Below are 15,988 nucleotides of genomic sequence, written 5' to 3'. Positions count from 1 at the left end.
AGTAGCAGCATTAGCTGCACTCCAATGGACAATGTAGGGGATGACGGGTTCCAGTAGACTGCGGGAAAAGAAGAAGAAGAAGAGCCCATCAAAAGAATTGCGGAGGGCAGTAATACGCCACAATGCGTCTACACTGCAGGAAATTCAAAGAAGAAGAAGAAGAAGAAGAAGAAGAAGAAGAAGAAGAAGAAGAAGAAGAAGAAGAAGAAGAAGAAGAAGAAGAAGAAGAAGAAGAAGAAGAAGAAGAAGAAGAAGAAGAAGAAGAAGAAGAAGAAGAAGAAAAAGAAAAATTATGGAAAGGATGATTACTAATAGATTAGTTTATTTTTTAGAAAGTAAGGATCTTTATGTTGGGTTTCAGAATGGGTTTAGAAATGGCAGGTCTACAATGGAATCAGTAGCTGTTCTAGATCAGGACATTAGACAGGCTTTTGACAATAAGGAAGTAGTGATAAGTGTATTTTTGGATATTGAGAAGGCGTATGACTCTTTGTGGAAAGAGGGGTTGCTTTTGAAATTGTATGAGTTAGGAGTTAGAGGGAGATTGTTTAATTGGATAAAGGATTTTCTATTAGACAGGACGATCCAAGTACGTGTGGGGGGGGCAAACCTCAAAAACTGTAAAAATAGAAAATGGCACCCCGCAAGGAAGCGTGATTAGTCCAGTCCTCTTCGATGTTATGATTAATGACATTTTTGGGCGAATTGGAAGAGGGTTTGGGTTGTCTTTATTTGCAGACGATGGGGCCATATGGAAAAGAGGGAAGAATGTTGAGTATTGTTTAAAGCAGGTACAAAGAGCTCTGGGGGATGTAGAGGAATGGGGAGACAAGTGGGGTTTTAAAATCTCCGCCTCTAAGTCTAATTATATGATTTTTGGTTTTAGAAAGAGGGTGCCTAGGAGAGGGCTGGTTATGTATGGGTCTCCCTTAGAGAGAGTGAAGGTGTTTAAATTTTTGGGAGTTTGGTTCGATGAAAGACTGAATTGGGCTGTTCATATAGAGAAAACCCTGGCAAAGTGTGAAAGAATAGTGAATGTGCTAAGAAGTTTGGCTGGGAGTGGGTGGGGAGCGGATAGAGAGACCACGTGCATGATATATCAGGCGATGATCAGGTCAGTAATTGATTATGGCTGTTTTGTGTACGGCTCTGCGGCCAAGTCTAATTTACGAAAGCTGGATGTGCTTCAGTGCAAGGCTCTGAGAATCTGTTGTGGAGCTTTTAAGACCACCCCAGTCCCAGCACTATTGGTGGAAATGGGGGAGTTGCCCTTAAACCTGAAGAGAGTAAAGTTAGGGCTACAGTACTGGGCAAAATTGGGTGGGACTAGTCTGTCCTTCCCAGCTAGGTGTTTACTTTCAGGAGATGGGGATAAGTATAAGCCTTTTTTGTCCAGTATTGATCAGTGGGCCAGGAAGTTGAGATTGCATCAGGTGGGGGTTGCGGAGCACACTCGTTGGCTGTCAGTGCCATATTGGCTAGTTCCTGATCGAGTCATTGAATTTAGGTTCTTGATGGAGGATGATAAGGGCGAGATTGTGGGAGAAATAGAGAGGTTCCTTCTGGCCTCAGGGTCTCTGGAGGTTTTCACTGATAGCTCTGTGGATCCTGAAAGTGGGAGGGCAGGCTTTGGGTGGTGTGTGCCTCGGTTAGGGATTGGTAAGGGACAGAGAATATCTGATGGCAGCTCTGTATTTGTGACAGAGTTGCTTGTTGCCATTCTCTGGGCATTGTGGTGGGTGGAGGAAGTGGGACCAAGCCAGGTGATTATATGTTCTGACTCGGCTGCTGCACTGATGGCTCTGAGTGCAGGTGGGTCTAAAGCTCGCCCTGATCTCATTCAGGAAATAATGTTGGTTTTATATAGGATTGCGAAGGCAGGCTGGTCAGTGGAGTTTTGTTGGGTTCCGGGGCATGCTGGAATTGCGGAAAATGAGATGGCTGACTCCCTTGCCAAACAGAGCCTGGGAAGGGAGGAAGAGATAGGCATCTCAATGGGAAGAGTAGAACTCAGAGAGAAGATAAAGAAAGGAGTTGAGGCTGAGTGGCAGGCTGAGTGGGAAAGAGGGACCAAGGGAAGGCATTATTTCTCTCTGCAGCCTCGGGTCAAAATCAAGGTGTATGGATATGGGTCTAGGAGTGATAGGGTGAAGATGTGTAGATTGAGGCTGGGACACTGTGGGTTGAACAGTACCTTGTGCATTGTGGGAAAGCATCCAGATGGGTGGTGTGAATGTGGAGAGACTGAAACTGTCGGGCATGTTTTCCTAGAATGTGAAAGGTATAGGAAAGAGAGGGAAATCTTTTATAAAAGTCTGGTAGAGTTGGGAGTCTCTTCCTTCTCTCTTAAATCTTTCTTTGGCATGGATAATGAGAACCACCAGCTGATCACAGAGGCAGTGCTGACATTTCTGCATGCGTCAGAGTTGTACCAGAGGATATAGCGTTATTGTATTTATTAGTATTGGACAGGCAAGAGGAGCAGAGAAGAAGGAGATAGTCGATAGTAATGTGTTTTGAAGATGAGAAGAAGAAGAGGGTAAACAATCAGAGGCCTAACTATGGCACACCACTAGCATAGTATAAGAACTGAGGAGGGCAGTAACACGCCTGCGGGAAATTCAAAAGAAGAAAGAAGAAGAAGAAGAGCTCATCAAAAGAACTGCGGAGGGCAGTAATATGCCACGATGCGTCTACACTGCCGGAAATTCTAAAGAAGAAGAAGAAGAAGCTTTCTAGTAATGTCCACCTTCCGGGGAGCCTGTTCCACAGGCCGGCACTCCTCATCTGGAGTAAGAGGGGAGGAGAGAGGGGTGATGGATAAGGAGAGAGGGGTGATGTATAAGGGGAGAGGGATGAGGGGGAGAGGCAGTAACATCTCCAGCACACCTCATTCTGTGAAAAAAATACAAAAAGCTGAGTATTAGCTAAGCATAGACAGATAATAATAATAGTTCATTTATGGAGCATCTTTCATACATAAAATGCAGCTCAAAGTGGATTCTATTGATTCCTACAAACCGGTTGATACACTCACACTCATCTGTGGCCTTTTGGAATAAACCTAGTGGCTACAGTCAGCGTTAGAGTATGGTCAGGGTTAGCTTATGGTTATGGTTGGGGCTAGGTTATGGTTCTGTATATAACCTTTATACCAGGGTAGGTTCTGTGTATAACCTTTATTTACCAGGGTAGGTTCTGTTCATAACGTAAGGTTATGTATATAACCAAGTTCTGTTAGTTATGGTGCGCTCAGCACCAGTTGCATATATCTCGCTTCAGCATATATACACTGAATAATTTCACAAATGTACCTTTAAATGCCAGCATTCATCTGGCCACACCCCCATCCGCTTACCTATATAAGCAGGGGTGGTGCCACACACTCATCTCCTTCCCAACAAATTTCACCACAATGTAAAATCAAGGGCCGCAGCGGCGTCCTGGTGCTGAGCGCACCATAACTAACAGAACTTGGTTATATACATAACCTTACGTTCTGTTTCGTTATGGCTTCGCTCAGCACCAGTTGCATAACAGGAGCTGAGCGGGAGCCATAGCTCGACAAATACACCCCGCTGAGGCCCCCCACAGCCATCAGATCAGGGAGGGCCGAGCCCCCCCGACCCACCCTAATGGAGGGCACCCCCCCTATTGGTGGCTTCACGGGAGGGCAACGGACCCGACCGTGCGAAGAGGCACTCAAGCAACTCAACGCACAGGGTGAGCAGAGCGTGGCTTGACCACACGACTACACACACGCACAACCCGCATGCCACCCGGGAACGAACGGAGGAAACAACCTTGTTACTGCCCCCAGAATCACGGGGTCAAGGGCAAACCCAACCCCGTGGCAAGGCCGCAGCAGCGGAGCGCGAAGGAAGACCCAGACCCACCAAAGGGACTGGACCCCCTGGAACGGGGGCCCGGAGAAGTCCATGATGCCAGCATCAAGACCCCACCAGGTGGGCACTTAGTGACCCCGCCCCCCACATCGCCAGCGTATTCGGACAAAGGCCCCTCAGCCGAGCGGGCCCTGTCCCCCCAATAGTACACCGCCTGGCACACTGACCCTGCAGAACAGGCAGTCAGCATGGCCGTAAGCACACAAAAAAGGTTAACCAACGGAAGCAGGCAGCGCACCGGGGAAAAACCAGGCAACAGGCTGTTAACCCTAGCCTGGAGACTGCGGACGAGACAGGCGCCAGAGGGGACAGCTGAACACAGCCGCCCCGGCGGAAGGGGCGTATGCTGGCGTTGTTGCATGACCAAGCCTCCATTTAAAAAACCCCACCCAGAGGGGTTGAGGCAGAGAAGGCTGACACGATTGGCAGACGTCATGAATGTGCAGGGGCACCCTCAACCGGTGAACCCGGGAGTTGACACTGCACCAACACACCAGGGAATCAACCACCTTGGTGTTACCCAATGCGGTGGTTGTTCCTATAACCCCTCAAGAAAAAACTCCAAAACACACCTGCGGGTATACACCGGCTATACCGCAGTACAAGTGTTTCAGTTTTCAAAAAAGGGTTAACCCAGGCCTACGGGTCGACGAAACATTACTTCGGACCGGGCCTGGCGATACGGGAAGCACAGGGTCACCAGAGGAGGTCAAAGACCACCCCAACAGGCCCCTCTTCGCCATGCGTGAGAGAGGAGCGAAAAAGAATGGAGAACCCGCCCCTAAGCACACCGTACTTGGTATTCCCAGGCGGTCTCCCAACCAAGTACTAACCAGGACCAACCTGTGTAGCGGCTGAGATCCGACGAGATCGAGCGTGTACAGGTTGGCATGGCCGTAAGCCATTACGACAGTGCTGAGTAAAAACGTACCCAACCAGGGTCTCCATAGCGCTTAACCCTGTGACACCCGGACCGACCTGGCATTTTTCCCCCTGAAAAAAGCCCAAGTCCCTCAGGGTACCAGAACAGCAGATCTGCATCCCCGGCGGACAACGGGTTCAACTGATCCGGACCAGCGTGACCAGAACCAGTCCCGTGCCCTAACCACGCCGACATGCCTACTCCAGGAGAAAGGGCAGATATGCGTGTTGATCTTAACATGAAAAGAAGGCGCCACGCAGACGTTCGGGCGAACCGCGCCCGGTGGCCCACCCCCCGGGGCGTGAGACCCCTCTACATATGTTCAGATCCATTCCGTCATCATCCCCCAGACATGAACGAGAATCCGTCGATAACCAACCCAGGTCGTGGGATGTGGTCGTCGGAAGAGGAAAAACCTCCATCCCAGTTGCTCTATAAAAACGCTGTTTTAACCTCAAGCAACCAAGGCATGCCAGTCAGTCGCCTGTTTACAGCGAGCTAGCACTACACGTGCGTCGGGACACACCCACATCAATGAACAGGCTATTTAGACCTATCATTGAATCCCCAAGGCACCCAGGGGAACGACAAGAGGGGTGTGACACTTCCTAACTCCAACTCTTTTTTAATAGAAAAGAAGGAAGCACCAACAGTATGTATCCCAGTCTACACAGCCGGGGGTAAAAATCGTTCACATTTTTACATCCCACCACCCTCCCATAGGAAGGAGACGGGAATCCCCAGAGAGACTTCCCACACGAGCTGTACAGATTGAAAAGAATATATTGCACCTTGAGCCATGTAAAAAATTTGTTTTAGGGCTCTCCGGGGAAGAGGCACTGAACCCATACACACTCAATAATCGAATTGAATCGAATACATACACAATAGAATAGGACACCTTCTAGAGGGTCCACTCACTTTGACAATCTGAGGAGGAGGCTCTGTACTCTGATGGAGGCTCCCTCACATGGAAGGAGGAGTCCGAACTCACAGAAGGCCCGAATAGGCGCTTGGTGAGGAGGAGCCCTGACCACCCCCCCGAAACAGATCCATCACATGGACCTGAACAGCACACGGAAGTCCTACCAACATAGACGCGCACGGTGACGTACTCTATGGCGGGGGAATTTCTGCGGCGCACACGCCCAATATCCCAGGCCGTGGTACCAGAAAACTCCCTCCCCCCCCCTCACCCCGTAACGTGCCGAACCGCAACGTGACAGGAACCTTGAAGGACAGGGGGTGTACCCCTGACCAACAGAAAAAAGGGGGAGAGGAAAGGTTACCAGTTCACCCCTTTACGATCCCACACCCATGATACGATGTAATGACAAAAAGAGAATATGACACAGTCATAGTCAGCTCTATGAAGCGTTTGACAGCTTCACACAGCGCATGAGCTAACCTGCTATCTGATTTTTACTAAGGAAAAAACACAGAATAGAGAGGGCTCTCTAAGAGCCCCGGTCCAACTCACACATGTGCTTCTGTGGCCAGTCCAACCCAGTTGTAGGTCACATGACACACACAACCCATCATCACCTACAAAAAATGGCAAAAACACACTACAGAGGAACGCCGTTTTTCATAATGAGAGAATACATAATTCTCGATTAGTATCGGCCACAGGCCTTGCTAAGCACACACGAAAGCGACCAAACAATCTTTTCTTTTAGGAAAATAAAGTTTCTCCAGCAGTCTTAGCACAACCTCAGCAATCAAGCTAAGGGTTACATCGCATCCCTACCACACAAAGACACAATGTAGTGCAACAACATGTCTGATAGGAGGATGAAAAAGTCCCCAGGGAACCGGGGGGAAACACAATCCTCCTACTTTACCCTTAATACGGCCAGTTAAAACAGGAAAACCTGTTAATATGTGAACACACTGTTCATTGTCATCACAGGCTGAGAAAAGAAAATTCTTTACTCATTTGTCACTAAGCATAGCTTCATAGGTTAGTTACCCCTTAGTTGTGAGTACACAGTACATATAAACACACATGATGTTTCTCACACAACAACCAGATCATTTTCACATCTGTAACAACAACCCGATTTGCACGGAGAAGCTAATTACCAGTGACAAGACAATTCACACAAAACTCGCGTCGTATCCTAAATGTATTGCAGCAACACACGTTTTTGGAAAACAGCGTTATTTACAAAACATGTAGAAGGTACGCGTATAAGGTCTGGCCAAACCTTTGTCCTACCCGGAGCGTAGATCAGCGAAGTGCAGTCTCAAGGCCCCGTAGAAAACACAGCAGTCCTGTGTTGTTCGAACTGGGCAGCGTCGCCGCACCAACCCGTCGTTACGGTCCCCTTTGTTGACGCAGGCTTTGCCGTCCTGGCCCAGGGCAGGTTCGACGAACATCCTCTGTCAAAGATGACGTCGTAGTCAAGAGTGTTTAAAACATGTTATAATCAAAGCACGTTCAACAGAGTAGCATTAAGCTAACGGCCGCTCCAACCGTCGGTCGCTACTGCCCCTGCCCGCGAGACGCCGAGCGAACGGCGCATGCGACCAGAGGGGAGCTTGCGGCGGCGCGCGAGGAGCCGGAGCTACCCCGTGCTGGGCCTTGGCCGATAGCAGCAAGCTAACGTTTCCTAGTGATCACAGCAAGCTAGCGCCGCAGCTAACAGCTGACTGGCTAACAGTAGGCCCAACATATGTAGGCCACGCAGTGATCACAGCAGGCTAACGCCGCAGCTAACAGCTGACTGGCTAACCGTAAGCTAAGCAGCTATCACCTGAACTTGTACACAATGATATAACACTCACCCAGACAAGGCCGCCGTTCTGAAACCCTCCTCACTTTTTAAGAGAAAAGAGAAACAAGATGTCAACACAGCTTTACAACGGTGATTTTACCAACACCCGACGGAGCCAGCACAACACCCAAACTGGCCTGTGTAGCTGACTTGAACATAGATCTTCCGCTATCGAACATCTATGCCCATATCTCCTCGTGAAGGAATACTCTCATTTGGATATGAAAGAAGGGGCTACACGGTGACAGAAGAGATATCCACTCGTCCAGAAAACACAGGGATCACCAGTGTTAATGGTCGCGGCCCACTAGTTAAAACTATAATGGGCTTCAGACCAAGGTCTTCTGTCGCCTAAGAGGCTGAACAAAGGACCCTAGCCTGGGGCCGGTTTTCATAAACATTGTCAATTAGCCCCCATAGCACTAACAGACAAGTGGAGCCTGCCAGCAAAACAGTACTCACCCAACCTGAAACCCACCGCTTCTCACAACAGCGGCGCGTCCTACAGTTCAGCTGTGCCCTGAAAGGTTTCACCCCAACCAACACAGCAAGGAACTGCAGTTGAGAGGCATGCAGCGGCGTGCTCCCAATACGAAATCTGGTGGAGGATTTTTAGAATGATCATCATCTTCCAGACACTCCAGTACGAAGACAATATCGCCGTATTTTCTTGAAAATAGTGAGAGAGAAAATAAAGATATGATGTCAACTTATCTCCTTGTTCTTCCTTTCCTCAGAGTAAATATTTTTCTCCACGTCAAGTGGGCATATAGCAACACGTTGCTTGTGATGAAATTTGAGAAGGAGATGAGTGTGTGGCACCACCCCTGCTTATATAGGTAAGCGGATGGGGGTGTGGCCAGATGAATGCTGGCATTTAAAGGTACATTTGTGAAATTATTCAGTGTATATATGCTGAAGCGAGATATATGCAACTGGTGCTGAGCGAAGCCATAACGAAACAGAACCTCTATTTACCAGGGTAGGTTGTGTATAACCTTTATTTACCAGGGTAGGTTCTGTGTATAACCTTTATTTACCAGGTAGGTTCTGTGTATAACCTTTATTTACCAGGGTAGGTTCTGTTTATAACCTTTATTTACCAGGGTAGGTTCTGTGTATAACCTTTATTTACCAGGGTAGGTTCTGTTCATAACCTTTATTTACCAGGGTAGGTTGTGTATAACCTTTATTTACCAGGGTAGGTTCTGTGTATAACCTTTATTTACCAGGGTAGGTTCTGTTCATAACCTTTATTTACCAGGGTAGGTTGTGTATAACCTTTATTTACCAGGGTAGGTTCTTCTGTGTATAACCTTTATTTACCAGGGTAGGTTCTGTTTATAACCTGTATTTACCACTAGCTGGCTCTACTAGTACTAGCCCTGCTATCAATCCAGTCCAGAGTATAAGCTAACATTATGATGCAGAAAGCTAACCTTATGATGCAGAAATATCTGCGGTATCGTTACATGTTGGCAGCTAACGTTAGCTAGCTGCTAACGTTAGCTAACTGGGCTGGATATACGATAGCTAGTTCGCAGTCAAAGTCAAACGTTAGCAAACGAATAGTTTGGTCTACGTTTCTAATACATGCCATAAAATATTATGTCTTTATGAATTGACCTTACCTTTGAGCAAACATATAAGTGTCCTTGGTAATGGTAGCTGCTAACTTTAGCTAACTAGGCTGGATATACAATAGCTAGTTCGCAGTCAAAGTCAAACGTTAGCAAACTAATAGTTTGGTCTACGTTTCTAATACATGCCGTCAAATATTATGTCTTTATGAATTGACCTTACCTTTGAGCAAACATAAGTGTCCTTGGTAATGGTCTTCACATTCAGTTGTATATGTGGTCGACGACACAGTAGAATCCACCGCTTGCACTTCTCTAGTTTTCTTTTGGGCTTCGGAAAAGGTATGAAATATACTCCTCCATCCAGTCTTTCAGGGTACCTGGTGTCCGAATTACAGGTACCCCACGCACAGCGTTTCACCATCGGATATTATGTAGATAAAACTGAACTCTTGACAGTGGTTTCGATCAAAGCCGTCTGGTTTGATACAGCCTACAAACCTAGTTGACAGAGGTTTGTGCAGCGAGGATTTTGCTGTGATATGATTGGACAAATTCTATTTTGGGGCGTGGTTTAGCGACAGGTCTATTTGTGTGTATGGGCTAGCCCATTCTACAGTGTGTTAGTGGAGTTTTCGTTCATTTATTCATCTACCCCTTCATGGGTGCACACCACAGTGGAGGTTGCTGCATGCCTACTAGTGAGGCAGTGCTTCACTAGTAGTAGACTTTGGTATGTAGCCACCACTGGTGTTCTGTGCTTGTGAAGCAGGTGTCATCAGTCCTTTGCCTCTGACATGGTGGAACGGTGTTCCGCCCGGCAGACACCATGAGGCGAGTCGGCCCGGCAGGTGGCTGGTGGGCTGTTAAAGCCTATACCGCCGCGGTATAGAATTAGCAGCGACTGGCAACATTGTTCAAATTGCTGTTTTTTCTGTCAAAAATGTTGTCGGGTGGTGGGGCCTTAGGGCCAGCCGATGTCGAAACATCGCGCAAGGATTTGAGGTTATTCAGCTTTTGACCTAGCCGCAAGCTATAACCGCAGGGAGGGCTAGGATGCTGTCGACGCTTGTTCACAGACATCTTTGGTTGGAACAGTCTCCCCTTGAGGAGGAGAGAAGGTTTTTCCCTCCTCAGGGCTCCCCTCCCCCCCCCCCCCCCCCCAACACCAGCGGGATAAGGGCTCTGATTTGTTTCCTTTGGCTGCGGGCCGCGTGCCTTCAATGTTTCACTTCTCATGGGGACAGGGGCTGACACCCAGTTGCTGGCTAGGCCTGGGTCTGTCCGTGAGAATGTTGTGCTGTCAAGCGACTCCCACGCCACACGTTCTGCGTCTGTGTTTGGTGAGCCTGGTGTGTCTGTCAACAACAAAGGTTGTCAGCGGGGGAGCTCGAGGCCCTTGGGGTCGCAGTGCGAGTTCCCCCAGCCCCGCCCTCGCCAGGCCGGGTATCACGTTAGTGCCTCCCACGGCCGGAAGACCGGCGGTGGTCAGGCAGGCGCGTGTGATTTGGGTGGTAGTAATATCACTGCAGGGCTACGGTGTGTAGGAACCCACCCTATCGGGCAGTGTGGGGACCACACGCCTTGCATGTCCAGCTGCAGAACAGATCCTCAGCAGTCCATGCCGGGGAGATGTTCAGTGGGGGAGCTTATGTCACCCAGTGTGATGTCAGCTTCCCCCGTATCAAACCGGCCCTTTCTGTCGGGGTTCCCCCTTGGGTGTGATTGCCTCGTTGGTAGTGTCAGGGGCGATATCCCTGCTCCGCGAGACGCCCTGCTCACGCGGTTGGCGAGTCCAGGGTTGGCAACGCACAGCGTGTGGGACCGGGCCGCCTATCTACGGTTCCTGGCAGACCAGCGCCAAGTCGCGGCGGGTGCGCTTGGGATTATCGTCACATATGGCTACAACAGTGCCATATGTCGAGGTGGTTGGAGAGAACGCTGAGGCGGGGACTTGTGTTGCAGTTTGCACAACCCCACCCTCCGTTTTCAGGTTTGGTACAGACCCTATTGTCAGGGTCAACAGCGGTGACAGCTCTGGCCGACGAGATCCAATCTCTGTTGGCGAAGCAAGCCATTGTCGTGGTTCCAAAGGAGGACGCGATGCGTGGCGTTTCCTCCCGGTATTCTCTGGTGCCCGAGAAATTGGGGGGGGGTGTCAGACCCATACTGGACCTGTCCCATGGAAGGTTCAGAATGTTGACCGTCTCCCACCTGTTAGACACTGTCAGGTGGGGGACTGGTTCACCTCCATAGACCTGTAGGATGCGTATTGGCATCCCGATCTTCCATCCTAGGGCTTATCTACGCTTCCTTTGCAGGGCTTAGCGTACGAGGACCAGAGGCTGCCGTTCTGCTACTCTCTGGCTCCCCGCATCTTCACCAAGTGCGTGGAGACCGCACTGGGGCTTCTGCGTCGTCTGGGTTTACTAATTTTATTCTACCCTGGATGACGTTCTGGTCCTTGGCCAGTCAGGGTAGATCGCCAGGTCTCATACCAGGCAGGTGGTGCCTCACAAGCCTGGGTTTTGCTGTGGACTGGAAGTAGAGTTCTCCTCTTCCCAGTCAACGGGTGGAGTACTTGGGCTTTTTCTAAGCTCAAGGTCTATATGGGCATCCCTCTCAGAGCGGTGGCGAGTGGATGGTTCTCGGCGCGCTCCGGAGGTTCCTTCCTAGGACGGTTACGGCGCTGTCTGTGATGCGCCTGCTGCTGGTCCCTCTTGGCCTCCTCTTCATGAGGAGGATACAGAGGTGGTTTTTTCCAGTATGGAAATGGACCCGGTAAGAGACATGTGGAAGCGGCTGAAGGTTCCCATGTCAGTACTGGGGGACCTCGTCCTCTGGGGAGGGCCTGTTGCCCTCACCAGCGGGGTCCCTGTGGGCAGCAGGCTGTCACACATCATGGGATGGGGGGGGACGTGTCGGGCCAACGCAGTAGGGGGCAGCTGGCAAGACCATGCTGCCCGGTCTGCGCTACATTCAATGTGTTGGAATTGAAGGCAGTCCTTCTGGTCCTCAAACGGCTCGGCCACCTTGTGGTGGGCAAGCATGTTTTGGTCAGGACGGACAACACGTCGCCAGCGTCGTATATTGTCAGACAGGGAGGAGTGCGCTCCCCCCCGTCTGCACCGGGCGGCGGTTGGGCTCTGGCTATGGGCGTTCCATCTGCGCTGCCTGAGGGCTCTCCACATCCCCGGCAGGGAGAATGTGGGTGCAGGTGTGATGTCGCGGGGCGGTCCTCACCCTGACGAGTGGGGACTACTTCCAGACATAGTCGGGCAGGTCTGGGACTGATTCCGTGGCCGTCCGGGATTCTGTATGCATTCCCCCCCTTACACCTGATAGCTCAGCTGTTGGGGCGGGTACGTCGGGAGTGCGGGACTTGGTCCTGGTCGCGCCGGGCCGGGGCTCAGCTGTGTGGTCCCTGGCCCTGATTCAGCTCTTGGTGGCCCGCCGTGGCCTGTTCCATGGTCACCGCGGGCCCTCTCTCAGGCACGTGGAACTCTGTTCTGCCTCCTGTTCTGGGGCAGTCTCTAGGCTTGACAGTGTGAATCTGGTGGGGATGCGTCTTGACTATTCTGTGGTTAACGCTATCCGGTACGCGCACGCTCCGTCCTCTACCGCGGCTTACGCTGGGGAGTGGCGTATGGTCGAGTATTGTGGCAGAACATTGTTCAGCCACCCTCTCGTGGAACATTCCTGCTTGGCGCTCGGCGTCTCAAGCCTGTGGAACATTCTCTGTCTCCGAGTGGGACCTCCAACTGGTCCTGGGCCAGTTGTCGGAGGCCCCGTTTGAGCCTCTTGAGCAGGCGATCACCTCTGCTTAGCGCATGGGTGAGCTGTGTGCTCTCTCGGTGCGGCCTGAGTGCCTGTCTATTCGGCCGATAGTGGTGCGACTCTGAGGCCTATTCCAGTCTTCGTGCCGAAGAATGTCCAGAGCTCTTTTCGCTCCAGGGATATTGTGGTTCAGGCGTTTGTCCGCCTCCTCACACTAGTGAGTTGGAGGCGGGCCTTCACCTGTCGTGTCCTGTCCGTGCACTGGGGGTTTACCTCAGGACTCGGGCTCTCAGGGCTTCCGTTAAACTGTTTGTTTGTTATGGTGGCCCTTGCGCGAGTGAGGCGCTGTCCAAGCAGCACCTGTCACATTGGTTGTGCAGGGGCGTTGCTGCACGTTGGCTGGACAGGTCCCCCCTCGGGCTGCTGCCCTGTTAGGGGGGGCCTCGGTGGAGGACATCTGTGCTGTTGCCTCCTGGTCCTCCCCGGGTCCCTTCGTTGGGTTTTACCTCATGGACGTGACTGGGGGTTCTGTTTCCCAGGCGGTTCTGAGGTCTGGGACCTCTCCTGCGTCCCACCATTTGGTGGGCTAGCAGGGGTGTGTGGGTGTGTGCCACGGGGTGCTGTGTCACACGTGGTCCCGCCTGTGCTGTGCGTTTTCAGGGGTGTCTGGTTCCCCCTTTTTTCGCACTTTGGTGGAGTTGACTGCCTCCCCCCCTTCGTTAGGACGGGGGGGTGGACGGGACTCCCCTCCTCCCTGATTGGGGCTTACGGGCCCTCAGGGGGTACACTTGTCGGGCCACGCGTCTGCTCTGCCATATATCTCATAATGGCGAAGAGCGAGACGCGATTGGCCAGTATGATAATATAACGAAAGGTTATCCTATAACCTAGTTATATGAATACTGGCTGAGCGTCGCGTTCTTAGCGCCCTGAGGTCCCTTGGATGGGTTTTCAGTGTTGGAAACTTTTTCTGAGGAAGGTAGAGTGTGACCATGTCCGGCGTCATATAGTAGGACGCGGGGGCGTGGCCTGGTCACGTGCATGTGAGTGCATTTGTTTGTTCGTGAGCACAGTAGGAGCTAGGAGATAAGAGATATCTCATAATGGTGAAGAGCGAGACGCTCAGCCAGTATTCATATAACTAGGTTATAGGATAACCTTTCGTTATTAATTATTCTTGATTTTTTTTTTTATATAAAAATGTTATTCAGCCACCAGAAATGTTATTTAATTTGCGCATCATAACAAATCCATGTCAGGACAAGTTCAATATCACGACACCTGTACCTAAGAGATTGGGGAGGAGGCTAATTCTCCATTTCAGATTGAAAATAATGCGTTCACTCAAAACCTCTGGGTTCTGGGTCACTCACATGACATTTGTATTGGCTGCTAATTTCTTATCAACAATGATGCCTCATTCAAGTTTGAATTCAAGTCAAATTCCTATTTAGGCTACTGTTAATGATTATGAATATGTGGACAAAGCGTACTCGTTGCACATTTTTAAGGCTACATGGTGGCCTATTATTTCTAAAGCAGCCTAATTAATTAGCATACATCATACATTGTAGCATACAGTATGTAACAAGTTTCGAAATGTATACATTATACATAGACATTTTCTGTGCAAGACTGGTATTATAAGATGGCTGACCAAACTGATTGCACTGGACCCTTTGATTTGAGGCTATAGCAGCAACATGCTCAACCATTTACGTTTCTATGTGGCTCAATATGTTGATTATTGTCAATTAAGATACTGTTGTTAATGGGCTTTGGAATAATTTTATGTAATTTGATGTGTTTTGCATCCAGAAATCTGTATCTGAAGGGGAGATCTTGTGGATGGACAGCCACCATTTATATTATGTGTATTTCTTTTTTTGTAGGGAAATAGCAGTCAATATAAAGTCAAATTCAATTGTAACCAATTGTTTAGCATGGAATTAAATGTAACCTTTAAGTTTGTGGGATCCCCATTTGCTGTCACTGAAGCGGGAGCATTTCTATGTTCCCCGGGTCCTATGTTCCCCGGTAGTGATAGATAGTCAGACCACCAGCCCTGATTCCAAACTCTAACCTTAACTAACTTCAAAAGAGGGCCTAAGCTTAACCAGTTCGAAACAAGGCGGACATTAATAATTAATAAAATAATAAAAATGTATAACATTTTCAATCCATCAATCAATCAATCGGGGAACATAGGACCCGGGGAACATAGAACCCGGGGAACATAGGGATGACCCCACTGAAGCAACAGCCTTCCTGAGGTCCAAATCCTTTCAATTCTTTCAAATTGCTTACTTGTAGATTACCTTAAATAGAGGTAAGACTGCTGATTTCTGACAGGTTCTACTAAAGTGAAATGTCAATACTCAATAGATATGTGTTACTAGTAACTGTAACTGGTTTATCCTTCCCAACCCTGTGTACTGGTGTAACCACGGCTGATTCACTAGACAGACGTGAGTCTGTAGCATATCTCCTGTACTCACACTCCCAAGGTCTAACACTGAAGATAGAGTGCAGTGTGTATTGTTTGGTTTTGCATAGACCAGACGTTCCATGACATAATAGACATTCATATTCGATAATAACAACCGACACCTATTATGCCAAATTGAATAATCTTTCACTCATAGTGTTGCTTTATAATGCTGTCCTGTGTTAGTTAAGGATATCACTCCTCCTATTTGTTGTTGATACAGGCTTCCGTAAACTCACGTTGGTCAACACGTGGTATGGCTCTCTGCGTCCCCTCTTCAACTCTGAGGACAACATCACCATGTTCCCGACCGTCACTGACGGAAGCCAGAGGTAACATAGTTACACACTGAAAATGGAGATAGAAAATGTGGGTATGAAAGAAAATTATTTCGATAGTCTGTGGCTTTGTTGCTGAACTAGGCTGACTGGTCCTTGTCCTTCAATATTGTATTATTGTCTTGTAGTTCCTTAACATTTGTGAATAAAATCAGCCAATGGAGCAAGACGATTTATCTTGTTCAGCACATAAATTCA

At 49.3% G+C, this 15,988-nt stretch overlaps 1 protein-coding gene across 1 annotated transcript in view; it reads left to right on the top strand.

The window, feature by feature from the left end:
- adgrd2 (adhesion G protein-coupled receptor D2) overlaps window positions 1–15,988 on the top strand; it is a gene marked incomplete at both ends in the record, with an annotated part of 136,138 nt that overhangs the window by 94,998 nt on the left and 25,152 nt on the right. Inside the window, one exon of the mRNA XM_084308010.1 lies at window positions 15,676–15,784. Within this exon, the coding sequence (XP_084164136.1) occupies window positions 15,676–15,784 (109 nt within the window). The remainder of the gene's footprint in view (window positions 1–15,675; window positions 15,785–15,988) is intronic.

The sequence above is a fragment of the Notolepis coatsorum genome (genome assembly GCF_963971535.1).
Source record: "Notolepis coatsorum genome assembly, chromosome: 1".
NCBI classification, from domain to species: domain Eukaryota; kingdom Metazoa; phylum Chordata; class Actinopteri; order Aulopiformes; family Paralepididae; genus Notolepis; species Notolepis coatsorum.
This window is presented reverse-complemented; position numbering and strand designations above follow the sequence as displayed.